Source organism: Lagenorhynchus albirostris, chromosome 7 (genome assembly GCF_949774975.1).
Source record: "Lagenorhynchus albirostris chromosome 7, mLagAlb1.1, whole genome shotgun sequence".
Taxonomy (NCBI): Eukaryota; Metazoa; Chordata; class Mammalia; order Artiodactyla; family Delphinidae; genus Lagenorhynchus; species Lagenorhynchus albirostris.
Window position 1 is genome coordinate 81,840,410 of NC_083101.1, and position 24,577 is coordinate 81,864,986.

Consider the following 24,577-nt stretch of genomic DNA (forward strand, 5'->3'; position numbering starts at 1 on the left):
GGGTCCTCCCCGAAGCCCACCATTGTACCCAATCAAAATGAAATCAATGTCACCACCAACCACATCATAAGGATAAGGTTAAAAATTAGAAATCTGTGGCTTATTAAATGTACACATCATTTAGAATTGCACATTATAAAATTAAGGGTTTTTGTCATTACTTTTGTTATCATTATTTCTATCCATGTTGGAAAATAAAGAGCACAATGTGGACATTATTTATAGGCCCAAACTGCACGGACTTTTATTTTTTTGCAGTACGCGGGCCTCTCACTGTTGTGGCCTCTCCTGTTGCGGAGCACAGGCTCCGGACGCGCAGGCTCAGCGGCCGTGGCTCACGGGCCCAGCCGCTCCGCGGCATGTGGGATCTTCCCGGACCGGGACATGAACCCGTGTCCCCTGCATCGGCAGGCGGACTCTCAACCACTGCGCCACCAGGGAAGCCCTGCACAGACTTTTTGAAAGAAGGATTAAAAATGGAAATTTTGGATGAAATAGTTGAACCCGGGAGAAAAAGAGAAAGTTGGCCAACCGTACTGAGCTGTGACTAGAATAAAAGAAACCTGCTCCCAAAGCTGGAAAGAAGAAAACTGGAAAGAGCAAAACCAGCCAAGACTATTCCACAGCGACTGGGAACTTAGTGTCACGTACTTGATTATGCAATGCGTTTTGTTCAGATGTGTGTGTTTTGCTTTGTTTTAAAGAACATAGCAGCTTAAATTCTTCTGCCTGCTCCCTAAAAGAAGTATTTTGCTTCTAGTCAACAAGCAATTATTATGAACTGATCACATGCCTAGCCTTGTAGTAAGCCATGGACCAAGTAAAGAAATCTTCCAAACTAAATACTGGGGAACTGATTAGATGAGCATGTATATACACATGAGGGCAATGGGACAGGCTGCCCCAATAGGTCTAGAGCTGGGGTTACTGAGACTATGGGTGTTTGGAGAAGTAAAATGTATGAAGCTTTACTGTCAGAAGCATATGGTCAAGTTCAGCAAAGAAGAACACATACCCAGGGCTTCCCTGGTGGTGCATTGGTTGAGAGTCCGCCTGCCGATGCAGGGGACACAGGTTCGTGCCCCGGTCCGGGAAGATCCCACATGCCGTGGAGCAGTGGGGCCCGTGAGCCATGGCCGCTGAGCCTGTGCGTCCAGAGCCTGTGCTCTGCAACGGGAGAGGCCACAACAGTGAGAGGCCCGCGTACCGCAAAAAAAAAAAAAAAAAAAAAAAAAGAACACATACACAAAGGAGGAAAAATGAGCCACAAAACAAAAGCATGAAGGTCACCCAAAGAGTAAATAAGAATGCTGAAAGGTGTGGGAAATCTAAATTGGGGTGCTCCGTGCAGTGAGCTGGGTAGTGTCCCCCCACATTTCATATCCACCTGAAATCTCCGAATGTGACACTGTTTGGAAACAAGGTCTTTGAAGATGTAATTAATTAAGATGAGGTCATACTGCATTAGGGTGAGCCCTAAATCCAATGACTGATACCTTTAGAAGAGAAAGGAGAGGGAAACTTGGACACAGACACAGAGAAACACAGGGAGAAGGCAATGTGAAAGTGGAGGCAGACACTGGGGTGATGCAGCTACAAGCTGAGGAAGGAATGCCAAGACTGCCCAGCAACCAGCAAGAGCTAGAAGAGCCTTCAGAGGGAGCATGGCCCTGTTGACATCTTGATTTCGACTTCTAAGCCTCCAGAACTGTGGGAGAATAAATTTCTATTGTTTCAAGCCAGCCAGTGTATGGTAGTTTGTTACGGCAGCCTTCGGAACTAATAATACTCAGCACTGGGAATAACTGGAAGGACAGAACTGGGAGTCAGGCATCAACTGTCCTCATGAATGGGTATGGACCTGTGGCTGTTCTCCTGTTCCTGACACCAGAGCAAAGTCTATGCTCCTGGTATTCTCTGCCTGTGCTACAGAGGAATATATGCTCCCTATTGACAAAATCATTCAGCAGCTAGGGACCTATTCATTAGGTTAGCCCCCAGGACTACGGAAAAGCTAAGGACTGCTACATAAACATGAATTTTCATAAATATTCCCAGAGACACAAATTACATGCCGTCTTGGGCTTCCATGAAAGACCACTGTAACTTAGGGGAGGGAGCACAAAAGACAACAGCCAGCAACTTGACTCAAGATTGCTCTTATGGCTGAATCAAATCCATGTGTTACACAGAGGATGGGGGTCTTCCCCACCTTGATTTGCATGCAGCAGCCATTTCCAAGAACCCCTGTCCCTTCACAGAGCTTGGCAGCAGCATCGTACCTGATAAATAGAGCAAGAATAAGATCTTAACTACTCTGGCGGGCTAATCAGGCACCAGCCAGGATTAAGCAGAGAGCCTCTTCAGAAGACTAAATGGGCTTTCTTTCATCTAGGTCTCTATTTCTATTGTACATGCTTAATGCACTTTGATTCCTTTTCTTCCTCTCTACCTTTATTCCTTTCTTGACTTTTGCATAAAGCTTTCTCTTATTTTCTCTTTTTTATTACCAAGTGATACATGAATATATTCTCACTGTAAGAGATCTGAGTAAAATATAACTGTATGTAAGAAAATATGAGGACCTCACTTCTCTCTACCTCATTCTCTTCCCCAGTGGTAACCACAGTCAGTATATATCTTTTTAGTCCTTCTTCCATGCACTTACATATTCATATAATATAATAACCTTTTTATTTTCATATAAATGGGTCATTTTATATGTGGAATTTTACTTGCTTTTTAAACTCTACTATATATCTAAAAACTATTTTGATGTCAATAATATATGTCTGTTTTCATTCCTTTAAATGACTACATGTACTCCACATAATTTATTTAGCCTTACCAAAGTTTCTAGGCTTTTTATTGCTCCAATTCTCAGTTTTACAAGCAATACTGCAGTGGACATCCTTGCACATATACCTATTACAGAATCAACTTTGCTTTCAATAGATTCACAGAAGTGACATTGGATCAAAAGAGATAGGCATTTTTAATCTTGAAAGGTACGGCCAAATTTCCCTCCCAAATGGCGTTACCAGTTTTATACATTCCCACCAGAAGTGTTACCCGCATCCACAGCAACTGCATATTATCAATATTTAGAATTTTCTCAGAATAATAAACAAAAATATCTTGTTTTAATTTGCATTTTTCTTGTTACTAATGATGTTGAGCATCTGTTTATGAGTTTATTGGCCATTTATTTTTATTCCTTCTACGTGTTTTTTTTACATTTTTCTATTGAGTTGTTTATCTTTGGGTTTGTAGCATCATACTTTATATATTTTGCGTATTACTACTTTTTATATATTTGACAAATGTTCTTCCCATTATTTTGCTTATATTTTAATTTGTTTATAATTCATTTTTATACTCATTCATCCAACAAATATTTACTGAGAATCTACTCTGCTCAGTGAACAAACCAGATATTCTAGTACAAACATTTAAATTTTGTACAAATTTGTTAGCATTTTGCTTTGTTACTTCTGGGTTTGATGTTTTCCTTAGGAAACCGTGTTCGACTCCATAATTATAAAAAATACTTCTGATGTGACACACCACATTTACAAAATAAAAGATAAAAATAATATGATCATCTCAATAGTTGCACAAAAAGGATCTGACAAAATTCACCATCCATTTATAATAAAAACTCTCAACAAAGTGGGTATAGAGAGGACGTACTTCAACATAATAAAGGCCATTTATGACAAGCCACAGCTAACATACTCAACAGTGAAAAGCCGCTGTGTTTCTATACACTAATAACAAACTATCAGAAATAGATATTAAGGGCTTCCCTGGTGGCGCAGTGGTTGAGAATCTGCCTGCCAATGCAGGGGACACGGGTTCGAGCTCTGGTCTGGGAAGATCCCACAGGCCGTGGAGCAACTAGGCCCATGAGCCACAACTACTGAGCCTGCACGTCTGGAGCTTGCACTCCGCAACAAGAGAGGCCGCGACAGTGAGAGGCCCACGCACTGCGATGAAGAGTGGCCCTCACTTGCCGCAACTAGAGAAAGCTCTTGCACAGAAACGAAGACCCAACACAGCCAAAAATTCCATCAATAAATAAATAAGTAGCGTTCCCTTAAAAAAAAAAAGAAATAGATATTAAGAAAACAATCCCATTTACAATTGCATCAAAAAGAGTAAAATACCTAGGAATAAATTTAACCAAGGAGGTGAAAGACTTGTATGCTGTAAACTACATGACATTAAGGAAAGAAACTGAAGGTGCTACAAATAAATGGAAAGATATTCCGTGCTCATGGATTGGAAAAATTAATATTATTAAAATGTCCATATTACCCAAAGCAATCTACAGATTCAATAAAATCCCTAGCAAAATTCCAATGGTGTTTTTCACAGAAAATGTTTAATCCTAAAATTTGTATCGTGCCACAACAGACCCCAAATAGCCAAAAAAATCTTGAGAAAGAAGAACAAAGCTGGAGGCATCATGCTCCCTGATTTAAAACTCTATTACAAAGCTATAATAATTAAAACAATATGGTATTGGCATAAACACAGACACTTAGATCAATGGAACAGAAGAGACAGCCCAGAAATAAATCCACCCATATATGGTCAATTAATTTACGACAAAGGACCCGAAAATATACAATGGGGAAAGGACAGTCTCTTCAATAAATGGTGTTAGTCTCTTCAACAAATGTTGTTGGGAATTCTCTTGCCACATGCAAAACAATGAAACTGGACCACTATTTTACACCTCACACAAAAATCAACTCAAAATTGATTAAAGACTTGAATATAGAACCATAAAACTCCTAGACGAAAGCATAGGATGTAAGCTCTTTGATATAAGTCTTGGTAATAATTTTTGAACCTGACACCAAAAGTAAAAGCAACAAAAGCAAAAACAAACAAATGGGACTATATCAAACTAAAACGATTCTGCACAGCAAAGTAAACCATCAACAAAATAAAAGGCAACCTACTTAATGAGAGAAAATATTTGAAAATCACATATCTTTGGGGTTAATACCCAAAATATATAACGAATTCATACAACTCAATAGCACAAAACCAAACAATCCACTTAAAAATGGGCAGAAGATCTGAACAGACATTTTTCCAGTGAAGACATATAGATGGTCAACAGGCACGTGAAAGGATGCTCAACATCACTAATCATCAGGGAAATGCAAATCAAAACCAAAATGAGATATCACCTCACACTTGTTAGAATGACTATTATCAAAAAGACAAGAAAGTGTTGCCAACGATGTGGAGAAAAGGGAACCCTTATGCACTGCTGGTGAGAATGTTAACTGATGCAGCCACTATGGAAAACAGTATGGAGAGTCCTCAAAAAATTAAAAATAGAACTACCATATGATCCAGCAATTCCACTTCTGGGTATATATCCAAAGAAAACAAAAACACTAACTCAAAAAGATATATGCACCCCCATGTTCACCGAAACACTATTCACAATTGCCAAGATATGGAAACAACCTAAGTGTTCATCAATGGATGCATGGATAAAGAAAGTGTGGTGTATATATATACACAATGGAATATTATTTGGCCATTAAAAAAGAATGAACTCCTGCCAATGGAATATTATTTGGCCGTTAAAAAGAATGAAATCTTGTCACTTGTGACAACATGGAAGGACCTCAAGGTCCATTATGTTAAGTGAAAAAAATCAGAGAAAGACATATGATCTCTCTTAAATGTGGAATTAAAGAAAAAACCAAAATCAAAAACAAAAACGTACAGAATAGATAGAGAACTGATTGGTGATTGCTAGAGATGGGGGATGGGAGAAATGGCTGAACAGATCAAAAGGTTATAAAAAATTTCTGTTGAATGAATGAATATGTTGGCTGAACTGCACTCTGAATCATCTCTTATAAGAAAAACAAGAATACAGAATTGACTATACTCATTCAATTTTCATTCTATAAGTATTACTTACTATTTTTAACCTAGCATTTCTATCATAATGTATATAGCTCATTTTGAATAAAGTTAAGCATATTGAGACAAAATGATAACTTCCATTCTACACTTTTTCCATTGAGCACAAGATCAGCTTTTGAAATATCACAATTTAAAAAATTATCCTTCTCTATTTTAACAGATTAATCATGAGGGCTTTTGTAATTACTATAGCTCATAGGCCTTGATTTGCTAATAGAACAAAAACCCCATCATTGTTCATTGTTCTTTTTTGCATATTTATTGGCTACTTTTGAGCATTTTATTTTGCAAATGAGCCTTAGAATTGGCTTGTTAAATGCCATAGAGAACCTCACTGAAATTGTGACTTGAAACATTATTGAATGTCTATATTAATTTGTGACAAATTGATTTCATTAATATTAACCAGAAACATGAGAAGTCTCCATTTATTGAGCTATCTACTCTACAGTAACTCCACTGTAAAATTTCATAGTTATATTTATATAGATCTTGCACATTTATTTATAAGAAATTTGTGTTTTTACTTGTTAGTGCTATTGTAAATAATAGCACTTCTTTTTCATTACATTTGAGAGACAGCAGTAGCTTGTGTATAAAAAAGCTATTGCATTAGGACATTAATCTTATAACCAAGGGCAAAAGCCATATTAGTTGTGGGGAAGGGGTGGCAGGTGGAGAGCTTGGAGAGATCCAGAGAGGACATAACGGAGGCTAAGATGCTTTCTGGAGCTATGAGAAGGAATTCAGCACTCCTCAGCACACTAGGCTTGGCCGAACAGAGTGAGGTGTGGAGGCAAGACAAGGAAACCCCAGAGTTTAGGGGATGTGTTCTGTTTGGAACTTTGGAGCACACTGAAGAAATGGCAGCACGGTGTGTTCAAGCAGAGGGTGAACCTCTAGATACTGTACCGAGTTTCCCTGAGGCTGAAGCATGGCACGGAAGAGGCTAAGCAGTTTCTACCTGTCCCAGTGGTGAATACAGAAGGGCTGAGATGCAACCAGTGAAAGAGACATGGATGGAGTGGGGACCACAAGAGGGCAGAGTTTATAGCCTTGAAGGTCAAGACCATGGCAGGAGCCACAGGTCTTAGCAGCACATGCCAACGCACAAAGGCCAAGTGGGACCAATTACATCCAGAGAGGATGCAGTAGGGAAAGATGCCAGCAACCAGAGGCCAAATCACATGAGACACATGAGTCCTTCAGGTCTCAGGACTGTGCATGAGAGAGATGTCACCCTCGTGGCCATGGTGGATGGTAAGTAAGCTTCCCCTGCCTCATGATGCCATTTTGGGGAAGGAGGAAAAGAAATACTCCAACAGAGGGTATGCATTTTCAAGTGAGTATGTTTAAATTATGAATTCACTGAGTAATTTGCTGAAAGAGATCAAATACTAAACAGGCAGATGCTGAATTACCCTGAAGTGGCATGATTAACTTTTCACCCCCAGAGGAGATAGGGGCTCACAGCAAGTGGAATTCAGTCATGGGGAAATAATGTTAGATTTCCATACCTCTGAATCATAGTGTATAACTTTTTAAAACCTTTACATGCTAGTATAATTTGTGTGGTTATATAGATCCTATAGGACATGTAATTTTTGTCCTCTTGATGTGTGTCTCTGCATGTATACACATTGGGCTACATTCCACAGTCATGGGGACAAGGCTAAAAAAGCTACAGGTTTGGGGCTTCCATGGTGGCGCAGTGATTGAGAGTCCGCCTGCCGATGCAGGGGACACGTGTTCGTGCCCCGGTCCGGGAGGATCCCACATGCCGTGGAGCGAATGGGACCGTAAGCCATGGCCGCTGAGCCTGCGCGTCCGGAGCCTGTGCTCCGCAACGGGAGAAGCCACCAACAGTGAGAGGCCCACGTACCGCAAAAAAAAAAAAAAGCTATAGGTTTGAAGTGAGAAGAGTCAGTATGTATTACATAGCAGCATTCCTGCACAGAAAGCTAGGACTCTGAAAACCAAACATTCAAAATATGCACTTCATCATTGCAGCTCTATTTACAATAGCCAGGACATGGATGCAACCTAAGTGCCCATCAACAGATGAATGGATAAAGAAGATGTGGCACACATATACAAGTGAATATTACTCAGCCATAAAAAGAAACGAAATTGAGTTATTTGTAGTGAGGTGGATGGACCCAGAATCTGTCATACATAGCGAAGTAAGTCAGAAAGAGAAAAACAAATACCGTATGCTAACGCATATATATGGAATCTAAAAAAAAAAAAAAAAAGGTTCTGAAGAACCTAGGGGCAGGACAGGAATAAAGACGCAGACATAGAGAGTGGACTTGAGGACACAGGGACAGGGACGGGTAAGCTGGGATGAAGTGAGAGAGTGGCATGGACATATATACACTACCAAATGTAAAATAGACAGCTAGTGGGAAGCAGCAGCATAGCACAGGGAGATCAGCTCAGATCGGTGCTTTGTGACCACCTAGAGGGGTGGGGTAGGGAGGGTGGGAGGGAGATGAAGGAGGGAGGAGATATGGGGATATAAGCATATATATAGCTGATTCACCTTGTTATAAAGCAGAAACTAACACACCATTGTAAAGCAATTATACTCCGAAAAAGATGTTAAAAAAATATATGCATTTCATCTGACACTTTGTTTGCAGGCAGTCTATTACCTGAGTACTTTTGAAAGAAAAACAAATCACCAGCTCAGTCCACATTTGTACTTAGGGATATACAGTGATGGAACACAGAAATGAGAAAGATATTCCCTCAATGTTTCCCAAGTAAATTATGTAGCCTGTCTGCATTTTTACCCAGTAGACAAGGAATTATTAAAAGTTGACTTTAAAGTTTCAGTTCTGGGCAGGATGGACTACTTGCTCCCCACCCTGTCTCTCGCCTTGAATGCACCTATAAGACCTGGACAGAATATGTGCAGCAGCCATTTAAGGTCTCTGGAAAGTAAACAGTAGCAGGCAGATTGGAAACAAAGACAAGCATTCAAAGAATCAGTGAACCAGTGTTGAGTTCACCACATTTTCCCCTTTGTGTCCCCTGGACAGAACTCAGAGATACCTGGGCATCAGCACAGACTTAGAAGCTCCTAGTTAAGGCCTGAAGAGCAAGAATAGGGGTTCTGGCAGCAACAGCAATGGCAGCAAGTAGGCGGAAGATTTCCTTTCTGGAAGATTTTAAACCTAGTATCTTAAATAATTGTAAAACTACTTATGTTATGTATTTCTTATTGGGTGAGTTTTGGTAATTTGTGGTTTTTTTGGAATTGGTCCATTTCATCTAAGCTGTCGAACTTCATACCTAGAGTTGTTCTTTGGGGTCTGCAGTGACAGATCCTCTTTTGATACTGATATTGGTAGTTTGTGTCTTCTGTCTTTTTCTTCATCAGTCTTGCTAGAGGTTTATCAACTTTTCTTGGCCTTTTCAAAGACCAACTATTCTCATTAATTTTCTGCATCATGTATTGAAACATAAGAACTTGGATGAATCTCAGAGTTATTAATGCTGAGTGGAAGAAACCAGTTTCAAAAGATTACAAGCTGTATGGCTCAATTTATATGACACTCTCAAAAGATACAAACTATATTGACAGAGAACAGATCAGTGGTTGTTAGTTGTTAGGGGAGGTGGGTGTGACGACACAGGGTCAGCACAAGACAGGTGTTTAGAGTGATGTGTTCTGTATCCTGACCGTGGAGGACACAAATCTATCTGTGTGCTAAAAATTCATAGCGCTGTAGAACAAAATAAAGTCAATTTTACCATATGTTCATTTAAAAAATAAAATTGAAAGTAACTCCTAAGGTCAGAGGAGAAATAAGACTGGTTTAAGAAGTTTCTCAGTTTTAAAACTGATAGTTAATAACTGCCCAGTTCATTAGTTTTTCAATTACATATTTCTCTTCCTTAATAAACATGAGGTCATCATAAAAACAAGTTTGATATACCTATCTTCAACAAGATTTGGGGGAAACAAGGTCTCTCATGTAACATTAGTGGAGTGAATTACTGTAAGATCTTTGGATGGGTATTTATCTCCAAGGAAATATAAAATGTGTATACTTTTTGATCCAACAACTCAACCTCTAGGAATTTCTAGGACAGATGTACAAGATCAAGAATATACATATAAGCATGTCTATGACAGCATAATTTGTACTAGGAAGAGACTATAAACAATGTGGATGGCCATTAATAAGTAAATTACACAGATGCATACAATTATCTACCAGAAAACCATTTTAAAAATGAGGCTAATCATCAATCACTGATTTCGGAAAAAAGTCTCTAAAATTATTAAGAAAAATAACAAGGTGAAGAATAATATATAGCGACTGATCTCATTTTTGTTTAGGAAAGGCCTTATATATGTTGGGGGAGCTTATACATACATAAAAATTCCCAGAAGGATCTATAAAATACTGTTAACAACAGTTATCTCTTTGGAGTAAGCATGGAGATATGAGCAGGAGGAGAAAGGAAATAGTTTAAACTTTTCTGAACTGCTAGAAAAACCACAAACATGATACTATTAAAAAACTATTTTCAAAAATGTTAGTAAGACATAATAATGGCTTTGTACAAAGTTTATTAACCAGGATAGCTGGCCTTCTGCCAACCCTGGGAATGTCCATAGTCAGAGGGATCTTAATGGGGTCAGGGCAAAGGACCTGAAAGTTGGTCATCGCTGGTGAGTGAGATGGGAATGGAGCAAACTCTTCCTCCAAGGAATTACGGTCTCACTGCCTACTCAAAGGTAGTCAGAATATAAACAGCATACCCACAACCAAAGAGGAAGCTGCCTGGGGTTCTGCAACCAGATCCTGTTGATAAACTCATGGATGAGTCCCAAGGGCTGGACCCAGTTTTTCTGCATTAACAGTCTATAAGCCCTAGCTTAAATTTTTTCTAATTTACATTATAGTGAATATTTCCAGGACATATGCACAAGAACACAAGAAATTCTTGATACTAAAAGACATCAAGAACAACAACAAAACGAGGTTTGTGATCTTGAGAAAAATTACATAATTGTTTGATCACTAATGTTCTTAACAATACAACAGAGGACTAGGTGACAGGTAGGACCCTTGCTGGTTCCTAGAATCAGTGAGTCACCGTGTCTGGTTTAGAAATTGAATTTTACACAATTCTTTTTTCCAGATTCAGATTCTATTTGTCATTAGATTGAAACTGGCCAATAGTCATACATCAATTTTGAAACCACCTTTCCCCAAACATTATATATCTTGAGTTGGTTGTTCAGATTTAGTATGTGTAGACACAAAGCTCTTAAGCAGAAACTTCTTCACAAATATAAAATTTTCTCTTCTATTAAGTGTTGAAATACATCTTACTTTAGAGACAAGTTATATTTCAAAAATGTGTGCCCTAAGGAAAATATTTCATGACATTTAAGAATAAAAGTCAAAGAACTATTTACTATAAATAAGTGTACTGGAAAATTATCTAAATATTTTAAAATATATTAACAAAAATATCAAAACTTTGTAGTTAAGGGATAAAAGCCAGGCATGAGCTATTTTTTTTCGCAGACAAGTTAGTTCATTCTCACTATCCTGCATATCATTCTATACAAAGCTTCCTGATAATTCTGTTCTGCTACTTCTTCTGCGATGTCTGTCCCAACTCCATTCCAGCTTCACCCCAAGAGCCTGACCTCTCTGAATTTTGCATGTGCACTGCTGCCCCTGTTTGCATCTCACACATCTTTCCTGCCCTCTCTCTGCTGCACCCATCGCCCACAGCAGCCCTGGGTGTTAGCCTGAACAACCTGGCTGGCTGTGTGTCCTGAACTGGCCAGTTTGCTCTTGAGAGATGGGAGAGATGGGTGAAGAACGGGAAGGGGCAGACAGAGAGAGGTATGAGGGAGGACAAAGAGAGAAAAAGGGAGAGGGAGGGAGGGAAAAAGAAGAGAGTTAAGGAATAGGTATGTGGGTTACTAGTTTGCCATCCATGTTCAGTTTCTTCCTTCTCCCACTTAAAAATCTTGCCCCGAATAATTTCTTCATATTTGAAAAAGAAAAGAATCCCTTGAATGATGACAAGCGACATAATATGCGCTAACCTGATCTCTGATGAGAAACTGATTTATCGCCTATATTTCAGAGCCCTGGGAACGGTGACATGAAGGGATAAATGGATTTCAGGGCAGGCAGTGAATTTCTGAGGTGCATTTCAGAAGCTCTCCTCTAAACCATAAATAAAAACAGGTTGACTACAGCCTGGCATGGGTGACTAGGACAAAACGTCATGCCACCCAGGACCATCAGTCAACACCCTCCTCACAATGCCCCAGGTGCATGACCAGATATTCTATATTCTAGAGAGATGTTTCCCTAGCCGACTCTTCCAAGAGCTCATCAGGGGGGAAAAAAGGCAGTTCAGAACACCAGAGCTTGAAAGCTATTACCCAGAAAAATATATTGGGGAGGTTGAGGGGTGGAAAAGAATACTACAATCTTCAGTAAAGTTAGCAGCAAGATCATAGTTTCAAAATACACCTGCCTCCCTCATTGCCCCCCCAAGACTGACCTCCCACCCTGAACCATTTACTAGCAACCCCAACAATCAAAGGGAACCAGGCACCAATACCCCTGTTCGAATATGAAATACGAGGGTAAGATGGTGGGGTGGGTGAGAGACACAGGCAGCTATAGGAATAGTGACTGCAGGGAAGACCGAGGCCATCAAATAAGAGAGAAGTTACACAGCTCTCCCTGGGAGGCAGAAGCCCCCAACCCCCAGATCTTCAACTCCATCCATTTCCTCCCTGGCAGGAGAAACTTTGTAAAGAAGTAGAGTCTATCTTTGGACATTTCATAGCAAAACTGAATGCACAGATTGACACTTACATTTCATTTGCTTGGAGATGGACTTGTTAGGTTCAAGCCAGTGCTGGGGAGAAAAAAAGAGAGAGATTGTGGGTCAAACGGCTGGACCATGTGATGCATACTTAATAACTAAAACGAATTTAATAAAGATATTCTTTTTCCAAAGTACAGCCTCAGTTCCCCATAGATATTCCTCAGGGTTCCACCCTCTAAAGATCAACATGAACAATAGTCAATAATAATACCACAGGCAAGGGTATAAATTACAGAGAATTAATACTTTCTAAGTAGTATTTGAGTCATACAGTTGCTAGGAGAGAAGGACAAGGGAGAAAACATGCACTTAAATTGGATATTCCAGTGGCTCTAGTTGGCTCCTAGGTGATTCTTTGAGCTCCACTGCTCTGGGCAAACCACAGATGGCTAAAGACTTTGACATCCGTGACCTCTACGAGTCACAGTCCAGCAGCATCCTTTCAGGTTAAGAGTGGGCCAAGCCAGCATTAGCTCTGTCACACACAGAGGCAATTCTTCCTTCACAGTAGGGAGGAACATATTATTTTAAATATCTTATTTCAGAGGCCTGAGGTCATCAAGAAGCAAAATCAGCTCCAACACAAAACAAAGAAGCCCAAAGTCCTGAATAGCTCAGAATCGTGTTACTGACAGGTATCTGAAGCAGACACAATGCTGGCCCCAGCGCCTAGCTCTCTCCACACCATGAGTAAAGGTCACTTTGACATGCCGAGATGAGGGCAGCCTCTGATATCACTAACCATGATGCCCCTGAAGCTGCTTAAGGAACGTCAGGAAGCATCACTTTATACACCAGAAGTTTATAAAGATGATAAGAGGGGTGCCAATGGGTATCCATCCAGATGTCAGGGACCCCTCACTTATGGGGCACCCACTCCCTGCTGATTACTGGAGACGAAAGAAGAGGAGGAAACTTACCATCAGTTGAGCATTTACACCTCACTCTATCTCATTTGTGGCATCCAGTAAGCCTCAAGGTTCTGTATTATCCCTATTGTTTGATGTAAATGCGTAGCCATAAAGTTTAACAGGAGCTAGCACTGTTGAGCACTCAGTAAGTGCCAGACTTTCCAAGAGTTTCCATGAGCTATCACTACCACCCTGTTTACAGATGAGAAATCTTGGGCTCAGGATGTTAAAGAACTTCCCAAGGAAATGGCAAAGGGAAGAAATGGTGAAGCTAGTGCTCAGTGGGATTCCAGAGCACAGGCCCTTAACCTCAGGCACGTGGCCTCCCAACAGATCGGTTCACTCTAAAATGTATTATTCTCCTTGCTGAACACTCCCTACCTCCCCAGGAGCTGGAGAATTGAGTGTCCAATCAGTAGTCTCCAATCTTGGGTTTCAGATCTTTGCAAGTCTTTAAACAAGAATGGGGGTCTTTTAGCTATTTAAATTAAATCTAACTCTTCTAAATGAAGAATCTGCCAGAAAACCATGCATTTACCCTTGACATGTTGCGCAAGCAAACTAATATAGCAAATTTCTTTGCTTCTGGCCAAAATTATACCAACGCATGTTGGGAACCCTGATTATCTCCTTTTTCCCCTGATTTTTTTACTGTGGTAAAATATACATAAAATTCACCGTTCTAACCATTTTTAAGTGTATAGTTCAGTGATATTAAATACATTCATAACGGTGTGCTACCAACACCACCATCCATCTCCAGAACTCTTCTCATCTTGTAATATTTAAACTCTATACCTATTAAACAATAACTCCCATTCCCCCCATCCTCTTGGCCCTTGGTACCATTGTACTTTTGGTTATCTCCTTCTAATCAGAAATTATGCTTGGACTTTACACAGTTAAAATTGAACAGTGAGAAAGGCATATTGATTATACCACTTACTAGGTATATAACCTTGGGCAGAATGTTTAATTTCTGTCTCAATTTCACAACTATAAAGTGGGAATAGTAATAGTACCTACCTTGTAAGGTTGTTGTGACGATTTTAAAAGTTAATAAAAAGTTAATAAATGTAAGGTTGCTTAAACAGTGCCTGGCACGTGAAAAATACTCAACGAATGCTTGTTTGCTGTTGCCGTTGTTGTTACTTAATAAGTACAGTTTAATTGGTAGACCACGTCTTTCAATATGCGGGACACATGGAAGAGAATAATAAGACGGGCCTCTGGTGATTAAATTACTTTTCTAGAAATAAATAAATAGGATAATTTAGAACTAAGGCATGAAAACAAATAACAGCAGCCTGAGATCAATAACTATTGCTACTGTTTCACAAAGGAGGATCACCAGTCATTTTGCTAATAAAGTCTGAAATATAAATAAGTTTTCCAAATTCTCCTTGTTTGGCGTTCTTTAAATTCCTTAGCCCTTCTCTGCCTAACTTCGGTCTACCTCCCCACCTTCTCACTGCCTCCGGGAATGACAGGTAAGTTTCATTTTGTGTGCCCACACTAGTTAGTTGGTGGTAATCTCCCAGAGCTGTGAGGAAAACTCCAAGACTGTGTGAAGGCTTAGGGACAATGAGTGCGGTGATGGATTGGTTACGTCTGCTGTGCCATGATGGATTGAGTATGTCTCCCACCGAGGGGGAGGAAACATTTAAGACATGCCGCAAGGTATTTGCCATCTGTGCCCTACATAAATTATTTACTTTAAATGAACTGGTCTTCTCATTGTCCTACAAAATACGCCCTGCAGTTTCTGATCGGCTCCAACCTTCCTCTTCCTCTCAGCCTATTCATATTCTGCCCTTGCCTCTCAATTACCTTTGCCTACAATATAATCACTCACTATATACATTCCCAAGACAGCTATTCTTCCCCAATGGGATAGTCATAGGGTATAGAGTCCTAAGAAAAATAAGCCAGCAGTAATCATGTTTCAAGGGATTACAGAAAATCATTTCTTCAAAGAGCTCAATTTATTAGTATGTACTAAAATTTAAAAACCTGACTGGCCTATGGCCTAGCAATTCCTTTATTCTCTAATTTGGCCATGTGAACAAAGAGGAAAAAACCAGAATTTTCACTGCAATATTATATAAAATTAAAAAATATTAGAAATAACATTAATGGCCATAATCAGGAAGATGGGTAAATAAAATGGGTAAATAAATTCTGGGTAATTCTGCAGCAGTGTTTTATAGGAGGTAAATCTTTATATGTAACATGGTTGAATCCCTAAGGCACAGTTTGGGATGAAAAAAGTGAACTGCAAAATTAATAACTGTGGCCAGAGTTAGTTCCCAAATTGTGCACTGAAGCATCCCAGGGAAGTGCAGCCATACTAGACATCTGCTGGACACCGTGCAACCTATGAGCTCAAGGAGGTCCACAGTTCCAATATTAGAACATATTGTAATCCTTTTGATGTCATTCATTTTGCAAAGTTGGGTTTCCAGTGGTTGCTGTGATTGAAAACGAGTACCGTGCAAAAATAGGTGTGGAACAGGCAATGAGTGTGGTAGCATCTGATCTGATCCCAGGATTTGAGAGCCATGGAGTGTCCAATAAGCACATACTGCCTGTGAGTAAGTAATTATGGTTAAGAATAAACTGAAAATACTCTTTTCATGTGTGTAATGTTTTAAATGTCTACTAAGGCCATAATGGCTATGTTAGGACATAAATACTAAGTTGTCTGGATCTAAGTCTTATTTAGATGGAACTGTTAAATATCCTTTTGACCTAGGGCACCATGAAATAATTACTAAGATACTGAAAGAGCCATAAACCAAGAAAGTTTGAGAACCTCTGAACTATGGTATCATACAATTAATGTGTCTTCTCTTTTTTTTAATAGCATCTTATTGTTTTATTTATTTTTTTAAAATTAATTAATTAATTTTGGCTGTGCCGGGTCTTAGTTGCGGCATGCGGGATCTTTAGTTGCAGCATGCGGACTTCATAGTTGTGGCATGTGGGCTTCTTAGTTGCAGCATGCAGACTCTGAGTTGCAGCCTGCATGCGGGATCTAGTTCCCTGACCAGGGATGGAACCTGGGCCCTCTGCATTGGCAGCACAGTGACTTACCCACCGGACCACCAGGGAAGTCCCTTAATGTGTTTTCTTTTAAAAAGTAGAAAGTACAAAACACTACCATATATTTTCAAAGAATACATAACAAGCATCTAAATGTATTTTCAAACACCGAAAATGCTACTAAATTGATCCAGTGAGGTGGGTAACGGGGAGAGAACAGGAATTTAGTGGTGTTGGTCAAAGAAAACCATGACTTCCATTTTATCTGTGATATTTTAACTTAAATTTTCACATGTATTCATGCATTACATAAATATTTAAAAATCAATTGAAAAGAAAAACCTAAGCTCTATCCAGAGAATAAAGCGGATTTCATGTAATTTAGACTCAAGAGGAAGAATTTCATATATAACAGGCAGATGCCAAAGGCAGCCACGCACCCAGGGTTGACAGTGCCATCTGACTCGGGAGCCAGCCAGCCCTGGACTCAGATGCCAGCTCTGCCACTTACTAGTGAGTGGTGTGACCTCCATCAAGTTCCTCTGTTTCCTCACAGCATCATCGTGAGGTTTAAATGGGTTAATTCATTTAGAAGCCCTTAGAACAGAGCTTGGATCGTAGTGAAGGCTCAATAAACACCAGCTGCTCCCATCTTCCTCCCGTTCACTGAGACTCCTAAGTTGGTGCCAGGGTGGTGAGCCCACATTTGTCACTCTCTTCCTCTCTCCCTCCCCACCCCACCTGCCTTCTGCTCCACATGAACATACAATTCTCCTTCCTTCTTTCATTCTTCCTTTTAGAGTTAAGAGCTGGGCAATGAAGTTGAGTCTGGACTACACCAACAACTCCTGCTGAGACTGTCTGTACAGATGGATTACACGCTCATGAGAAAATAACAACCATGGTGTGGTGTGCTTGGTAATTAGATATAAGGCTTAGAACATCTATCACATTGCTATTTTCCCCTTCAATTGCTACTTGGAATATATGATATCTTTTTAAGTGTGTTTCCTTGCTGAAAACTGATATTCCCAGAGAGAGGAAGAAAGGAAAACCTGCCAACCAAATATCTGAATTTGAGGCTGAAACTTTCCTTTCCTCAACTCTTATTTAGCATAAAAATTGCAAAGACTAAGGAAGCTAATACCCAATCATTGATTCTACTTACGGAGCTTCGGGAGAAAGATGAACCAGAGGATGCATCCTTAGCATGATTTGAAAGTATCAGGAAGGTGTCTGCAGGAGGGTGTGTGAAGGCTCAGCCCAGATCTCCTTTCCCTTTTGTCTGACTTTTTTTTTAGAAGGCTGCTCTCAGGTTACTGGAATCCATTTCGAGGTAGAGAATGAACCTTGCCACCTACCCCCACCCCAATCCCACAGGAAGTCAGCTCTTAACTAATAACTGACAGATGTGGGAGGATAAATACCTCTGCTCCCTTAGCTGGGACATCTCTAAGGCATGACCTATACGCTTCCTGAGCTCCTCTGTGGGACTGGGCCTAAGTTACTTTCTACTTGACTCTGCCCAACTTCGCACACTTGCACACCCTCCTTCTCTTCCATGTCCAATCCCCCACTCTCCTAAAATCTTCTCTTGGGAGCATTTCCTAATAAAACTGGAATTTTTATCTCAGGTTCTGCTTTCTAGGAACTGAACCTAAGACAGCCTCCCTAACTCTCCACCAAAAACTGCCCTCCATGGTATTTAAAATTCTTCTATTCAACATTTATTCCTTTCACCTTAGGCTTGAGCCCTGGTAACTTGCACATTCCCTGTAAGGGGTCCCAATTTAGTACTGTTTTCAGTATTGACCACCTAGCCTGACTACAATTCAAGTCATTTCTTAGAACAAATATATTTTGATTGACAGTAGCTTGAAGAAAAAGAGGAAGAGTAGAAGATAGCTACACAAAAGAGGTGGAAAGTTGACAGGCGCCTAAATCCTCTAGGCCCTGATTTCCTTCTCTGTGATCTTGTGGGTTGGGGTTAGCAGATTCCAAAGCCCCTAAGATTTCTTTAGCTCTCACATTCCACATACTATGAAGTGAAGGATGAGAACATTGCCGACAAATGTTCCTTTCTTTTTAATTTTGCTGCTGCATTTAGCCCTAAGAGATCATTTTTCTCTACCCCATCACAGAAATGATGCACTTCTTTCATACTTTCTAATTTTGGCTTGTCTGGGGAAAAAGAGTGTGGGTGTGAGTTAGTGATTTATGACTAAGTAGATGGATTTTCTATTTGGTAGCTGCTGAGATTAAAAAAAAAAAAAAAAGCTCCCCAAAGTAAACAATATAACAGTTATCCTCAATGCTGGGCTTCTGTTGAAATTGATCCAGCCTCTGATTACAGAATAAATTACACACCCCTCTGTTATCTTTCTCAAAACCCTTGGTTCCCTACACCAAAGTAATCGGTAGACTAAAGAAATGTGTTAAATAGCCAATGGGGCTTTACACAAGAATGAATGTACCTTCCCAAACAGGAGATTGTTTTTCCCCTCAATAGTAACCAGATCCAAAATCTGACCAATTCCCATCATAGCCCTGAAAAGATGGCCTGATTCTCACATCTCACCTGGACAAAGCCCCAAAGTAACTCAGTCCCTGCATTAGCTAGCCAATTTATGCCATTTCTAGGCCCTTCAGCCTTTGCTGGGGAGAAAACAACGCCATCGAAATGAATGCAGCCTTAACAGTGTTCTGGATAATAAAGTTAGCCTAGGCCCTAGTTATTTCACTCCCAGGAACAATGGTTTCCACTCCAGTTTCAATAAAATCTACGGCAACAAAAATATCTGCAGATCAGGTATACTCAAAGTTATTGTCCGTTCGTAAGTCAATCTACGTAAGAAAACCTCCATGGCTTTGTTACAGTGTTTTTTACTCCTTCAGCCGTAACTGCTTTTGCTTTCTAGGTTCTTAAGGATGAGCAAAATAGAAGTAACTGCGAGGAGAAGAAACACTGCAGGGAACAGGAAAGCATAAGCACCTTTTTTTTCCATAAAGGACCAGATTGTAATTATTTTAAGCTTTGTGATCCATATGGTCTCTGTCAGGACTACTCAGCTCTGCCATTGGAACATAAAAGCAGCCACAAACACAGAAATGAATAGAAGTAGCTGTGTTCCAAAAAAACTTTATTTAGAAAAACAGATGAGGGCCATCCTGACCCTTGTGTGCCAACCTTTGCTCTACATCCAAGAAATCCATAATGCACACTTAAAGAAAAAGCTAGTAGTGGTCTGAAATACAATAGAGTTTGTAAAAAGTATTTGTTGCTGTGCATCTTAAAGTATAGTAAAATACCAAATGCAATCATAAGGGAAATTACGGGATTCCTTCATGCTTGTTACAATGGAATTTACCACTGTATAACATTTGCTGTCATGTCATATAAATTTAACAACACTACCAGCCAAATTTTTCTAAAGTCTAAGTTTTCCTACTCGCCAGACCCATGGATCTTTTCAAACTGTTTAAAGCATGGAATAGTAAAAAGATAAGTTATATATGTTGATAATATGGAGTAATGCATTTAAACAACCACCTATGGCGTAGATACTTTTAGTATCCCCATTTTACAGATAAAGAAATTGAGGCACAGGTTAAGGTCAAAGTCATACAAACAGCAAATGGCAGGGATAGGATTTGACCCCATCTTCCTGGTGTCAGTGTTCTTAGCACTTGAGCAGTAATGTCCTCTGATCTTCCCTCTTCTTGATATTTGAAACTGCAGCTCATTCCTTTTCATTAATTCTGTAACTACCCATATGCTTCCAGAATGTCTCTCTCTCCTCATTCTGTTCTTTCTGCTCTGTATGTTCCTGGTCAGTCACCACTGCAGGTTTCTCCTTCTGGACCATCCTTTAAAATATAGATGTTCTTCAGCTTTCAGATTCTCCTGTCCGTTTATACTCTCTCCCTCAGCACTGCAATCTATTTCTCAGGGCTTTAAAGTAGTAAGGACCCCATGGGCTCCAAAAATCTCCAACCGTGACCTAAAACTTTTTCAGTAAGCTTCAGATCAATACTTTCAACTATACCCTAAACCTCTCCACCTCAACATCTCACAGTCATCCCAACTCAACATGTCCAAAACTTATCAACCCACTCTCTTTGTACAGTTTATCTGGTAAATGGTTCTACTTGTGCTTGGAACCCATGTAAGAAGTCCAGACACTCTGCTGGAAAGGTCATGTGGAGAGGCCCCAAAAACACATGCAGAGGTAAGGGGCCCCCAAGCCCCACCTTCCAGTCATCCCCATAGAGGTACCAGGCATATGAATAAAGATGTCTTGGACAACCTCAGACCAGACCAGCCACCCACTGAGTGAGCCCAGTCAATCCCATGCAGAGCTGAAGAATCACGCAGCTGAGCCCTGCTCAAATTCCTGACCCACAAAATCCTGAAATATAATAAAATTGTGTTGCTTGAAGCCACTAAGTTTTGGGGAGACTTGTTACACAGCAATAGATAACTATAACTCTTCCTCCTTGTTACGGACTGAATGTGCCCCTGTACCACAAATCCACATGCTGAAGCCCTAACCCCCATGTGATAGTCCTGAAGGTAAGGCCTTTGGGAAGTAAGGTTTAAAAAGAAGTCACAAGAGTATGACCCACACGATGGGATTAGTGTCCTCGTAAGATGACAAAGAAAGACCAGAACTCTCTCTTGAGCTCCTCCCGCCCACCACCCCGCCACGTGAGGACACAGGGAGGAGGCAGCCATCTGCAAGCCTAAAAGACAATTTTTGCCAGGAACCAAATCCATCAGCACCTTGCTCTTGGACTGTCCAGCCTCTAGAACTGTGAGAAATAAATGTCCTGTTTAAGCACCTAGTCTACGGTGTTTTCTTGTAGCAGCCCAAGCTGCCTAAGACACTCATCATCATTACCTCCATAACACACAATTACAAGTGAACTCTGAAAGATATCTGCTGGAGCATGAATGAAAAAGAAATAGGTCTGCTTCATACTGTCATTTCCTAATCTCTACTGTTTTTGTTTCTCCAAGTGATACACTATACTCATACTTACATTCCAGCCTCTTCCCAGCTGGACTTAAAAACTGTCTTTAAAGTTATATTGAAACTTCCAAACCTGCTCGTCTCCATTCAGCTCTGATGTTCTTCCCTGCTGGAAGCCTCCGGTGAGTGCTTCTCTTTATAATGATGGCACTTAAACCTTACCTTTCTAATTAATTTCTACCTTCATCTGAACCAAACCCAGGAGGTTCCCACCACAAAGGAGAAAGATTGTCCTACATTGGATATTGTCCCATTTTTTCTACCTCAAACAGAGATAAAATGGCATTTCCCAGCCTTACTTATTCTTTTGTCTGCCTTTTTAAAAAAGTTTTGGGACTTCCCCAGAGGTCCAGTGGTTAAGACTCCGCCTTCCAATGCAGGGGGTGTGGGTTTGATCCCTGGTCAGGGAACTAAGGACCCACATGTCACAGGGTGTGGCCAAAAATTTTTTTTAAAAGTTTCAAGTGTACAACATAGTGGTTCAATAATTTTATACATTAAAAAAATATCACCATGATAAGTCTGGTTACCATCACCATACAAACTTATGACAACATTATTGACTATATTCCCCATGATGTACATTATATCCCCATAATTTATTTATTTTATAATTAGAAGTTTGTACTTCTTAATCTCCCTCACTTATTTCACTCATTCCCCCACCCTTCTCCCCTCTGGCGACCACTAGTTTATTCTCTGTATCTGTGAGTCTGTTTTTGTTTTGTTTTGCTTTTTAGACTCTACAAATAAGTGAGATCAAGTACTATTTGTCTTCCTCTGACTAATTTCACTTAGCATAATACCTTCTAGACCCATCCATATTGTTGCAAATGGCAAGATTTCATTTTTTAATATTTTTTTATATTTATACATATAATCACATCTTCTTTATCCATTCATCTATCGATGGACACTTAGGTTGATTTCATATCTTGGCTATTGTAAACAGTGCTGAAATGAACACTAGAATGTATATATCTTTTCAAATTAGTGTTTTTGTTTTCTCTGGGTAAATACCCACAAGTGAAATTGCTGAATCATATGGCAGTCTCACTTTTAGCTTTTTGAGGAACCTCTATAGGGTTTTCCATAGTGGCTGCACCAATATACATTCCCACAACAGTGCACAAGCGTTCCTTTTTCTCCATTTTCTCACCGACACTTCGTATTTGTTGTCTTTTTGGTTACTGTTATTTTGACAGATGTGAGGTGATGCTTCATTCTGGTTTCAATTTGCATTTCCCTGATGATTAATGATGTTGAGCAGCTTTTCATGTGTCTGTTGGCCATCTGTATGTCTCCCTTGGAAAAATGTCTATTCAGGTCCTCTGCCCATGTTTTAATCTGGTTTGTTTTTCTGATGTTGAGTTGTATGAGTTCTTTGTATATCTTGGATATTATCCCCTTATCTGATATATCTTTGCAAACTTCTCCAATTCAGTAGGCTGCCTTTTCATTTTGTTGAGAGTATACTTCACTGTGCAAAAGTTTTTTAGTTTAACAATCTCATTTATTTTTGTTTTTGTTTCCCTTGCCTGAGGAGACTTATCCAAAAGATATTACTAAGATTGATGCCAAAGTGCATACTGCCTGTTTTTCCTTCTAGGAGTTTTATGGTTTCAGGCCTTACATTTAAGTCTTTAATCCATTTTGAGTTTATTTTTGTGTATGGTGTGAGAAAGTAGGACAGTTTGATTCTTTTGTGTAGCTGTCCAATTTTCTCATCACCATTTATTGAAGAGGCTGTCTTTTCCCCATTGTGTATCCTTGCCTCCTTTGTTATAGATTAATTGACCATCTAAGTGTGGGTTTATTTCTGGGATCTCTATTCTGTTCCATTGAACTTTGTGTCTGTTTCCATGCCAGTACCATACTGTTTTGATTATTATAGGCTTACAGTATAGTTTGAAATCAGGGAGCATGATACCTCCAGCTTTGTTCTTTCTCAAGATTGTTTTGGCTATTCAGGGTCTTTTGATTCCATACAAATTTCAGAATTATTTATTCTAGTTCTGTGTAAAATGTAATTGGTATTTTGATAGGGATTGCATTGAATCTGTAGATTGCCTTGGGCAGAATGATCATTTTAACAATGTTAATTCTTCCAATCCATGAGAACAGTATAACTTTCCATTTGTTTCTGTTGTCTTCAATTTCTTTTATCAATGTCTTATAGTTTTCTGAGTACAGGTTTTTTACCTCCTTAGTTAGATTTATTCCTGGGTATTTTATTCTTTTTGATACAATTGTAAATGGGGTTGTTTTCTTAATTTCTCTTTCTGATAGTTTGTTGTTAGTATATAGTAATACGACAGATTTCTGTATGTTAATTTTGTATCCTTCAACTTTATGGAATTTATTTATTAGTTCTAATAGTTTTTTGGTGGTGAATTTGGGATTTTCTATGTACAGTAAGTCCCCTACATATGAACGAGTTCCACTCCAAGAATGTTCATAAGGCCAATTTGTTCATAAGTCCAACAAAGTTAGCCTAGGTTCCCAACCAGCACAATCGGCTATATAGTACTGTACTGCAATAGGTTTGTAATACTTTTCACACAAATAACACACAAAAAACAAACACAAAAAATTAATAAAATTTTTGTTTGTTTGCTTGGGGTTTTTTTGCGGTACGCGGGCCTCTCTCTGTTGTGGCCTCTTCCATTGCGGAGCACAAGCTCCGGCCGTGCAGGCTCAGTGGCCATGGCTCACGGGCCCAGCCACTCCGCAGCA

At 39.7% G+C, this 24,577-nt stretch overlaps 1 protein-coding gene across 2 annotated transcripts in view; it reads right to left on the reverse strand.

Annotated features, from left to right (window-relative positions):
• Positions 1-24,577, reverse strand: part of FRMD3 (FERM domain containing 3) — a 316,055-nt gene that overhangs the window by 121,684 nt on the left and 169,794 nt on the right. For both annotated transcript variants that reach the window (XM_060155298.1, XM_060155297.1), the window contains exon 3: positions 12,840-12,882. In XM_060155298.1, coding sequence (XP_060011281.1) covers positions 12,840-12,882 — 43 coding nt within the window. The remainder of the gene's footprint in view (positions 1-12,839; positions 12,883-24,577) is intronic.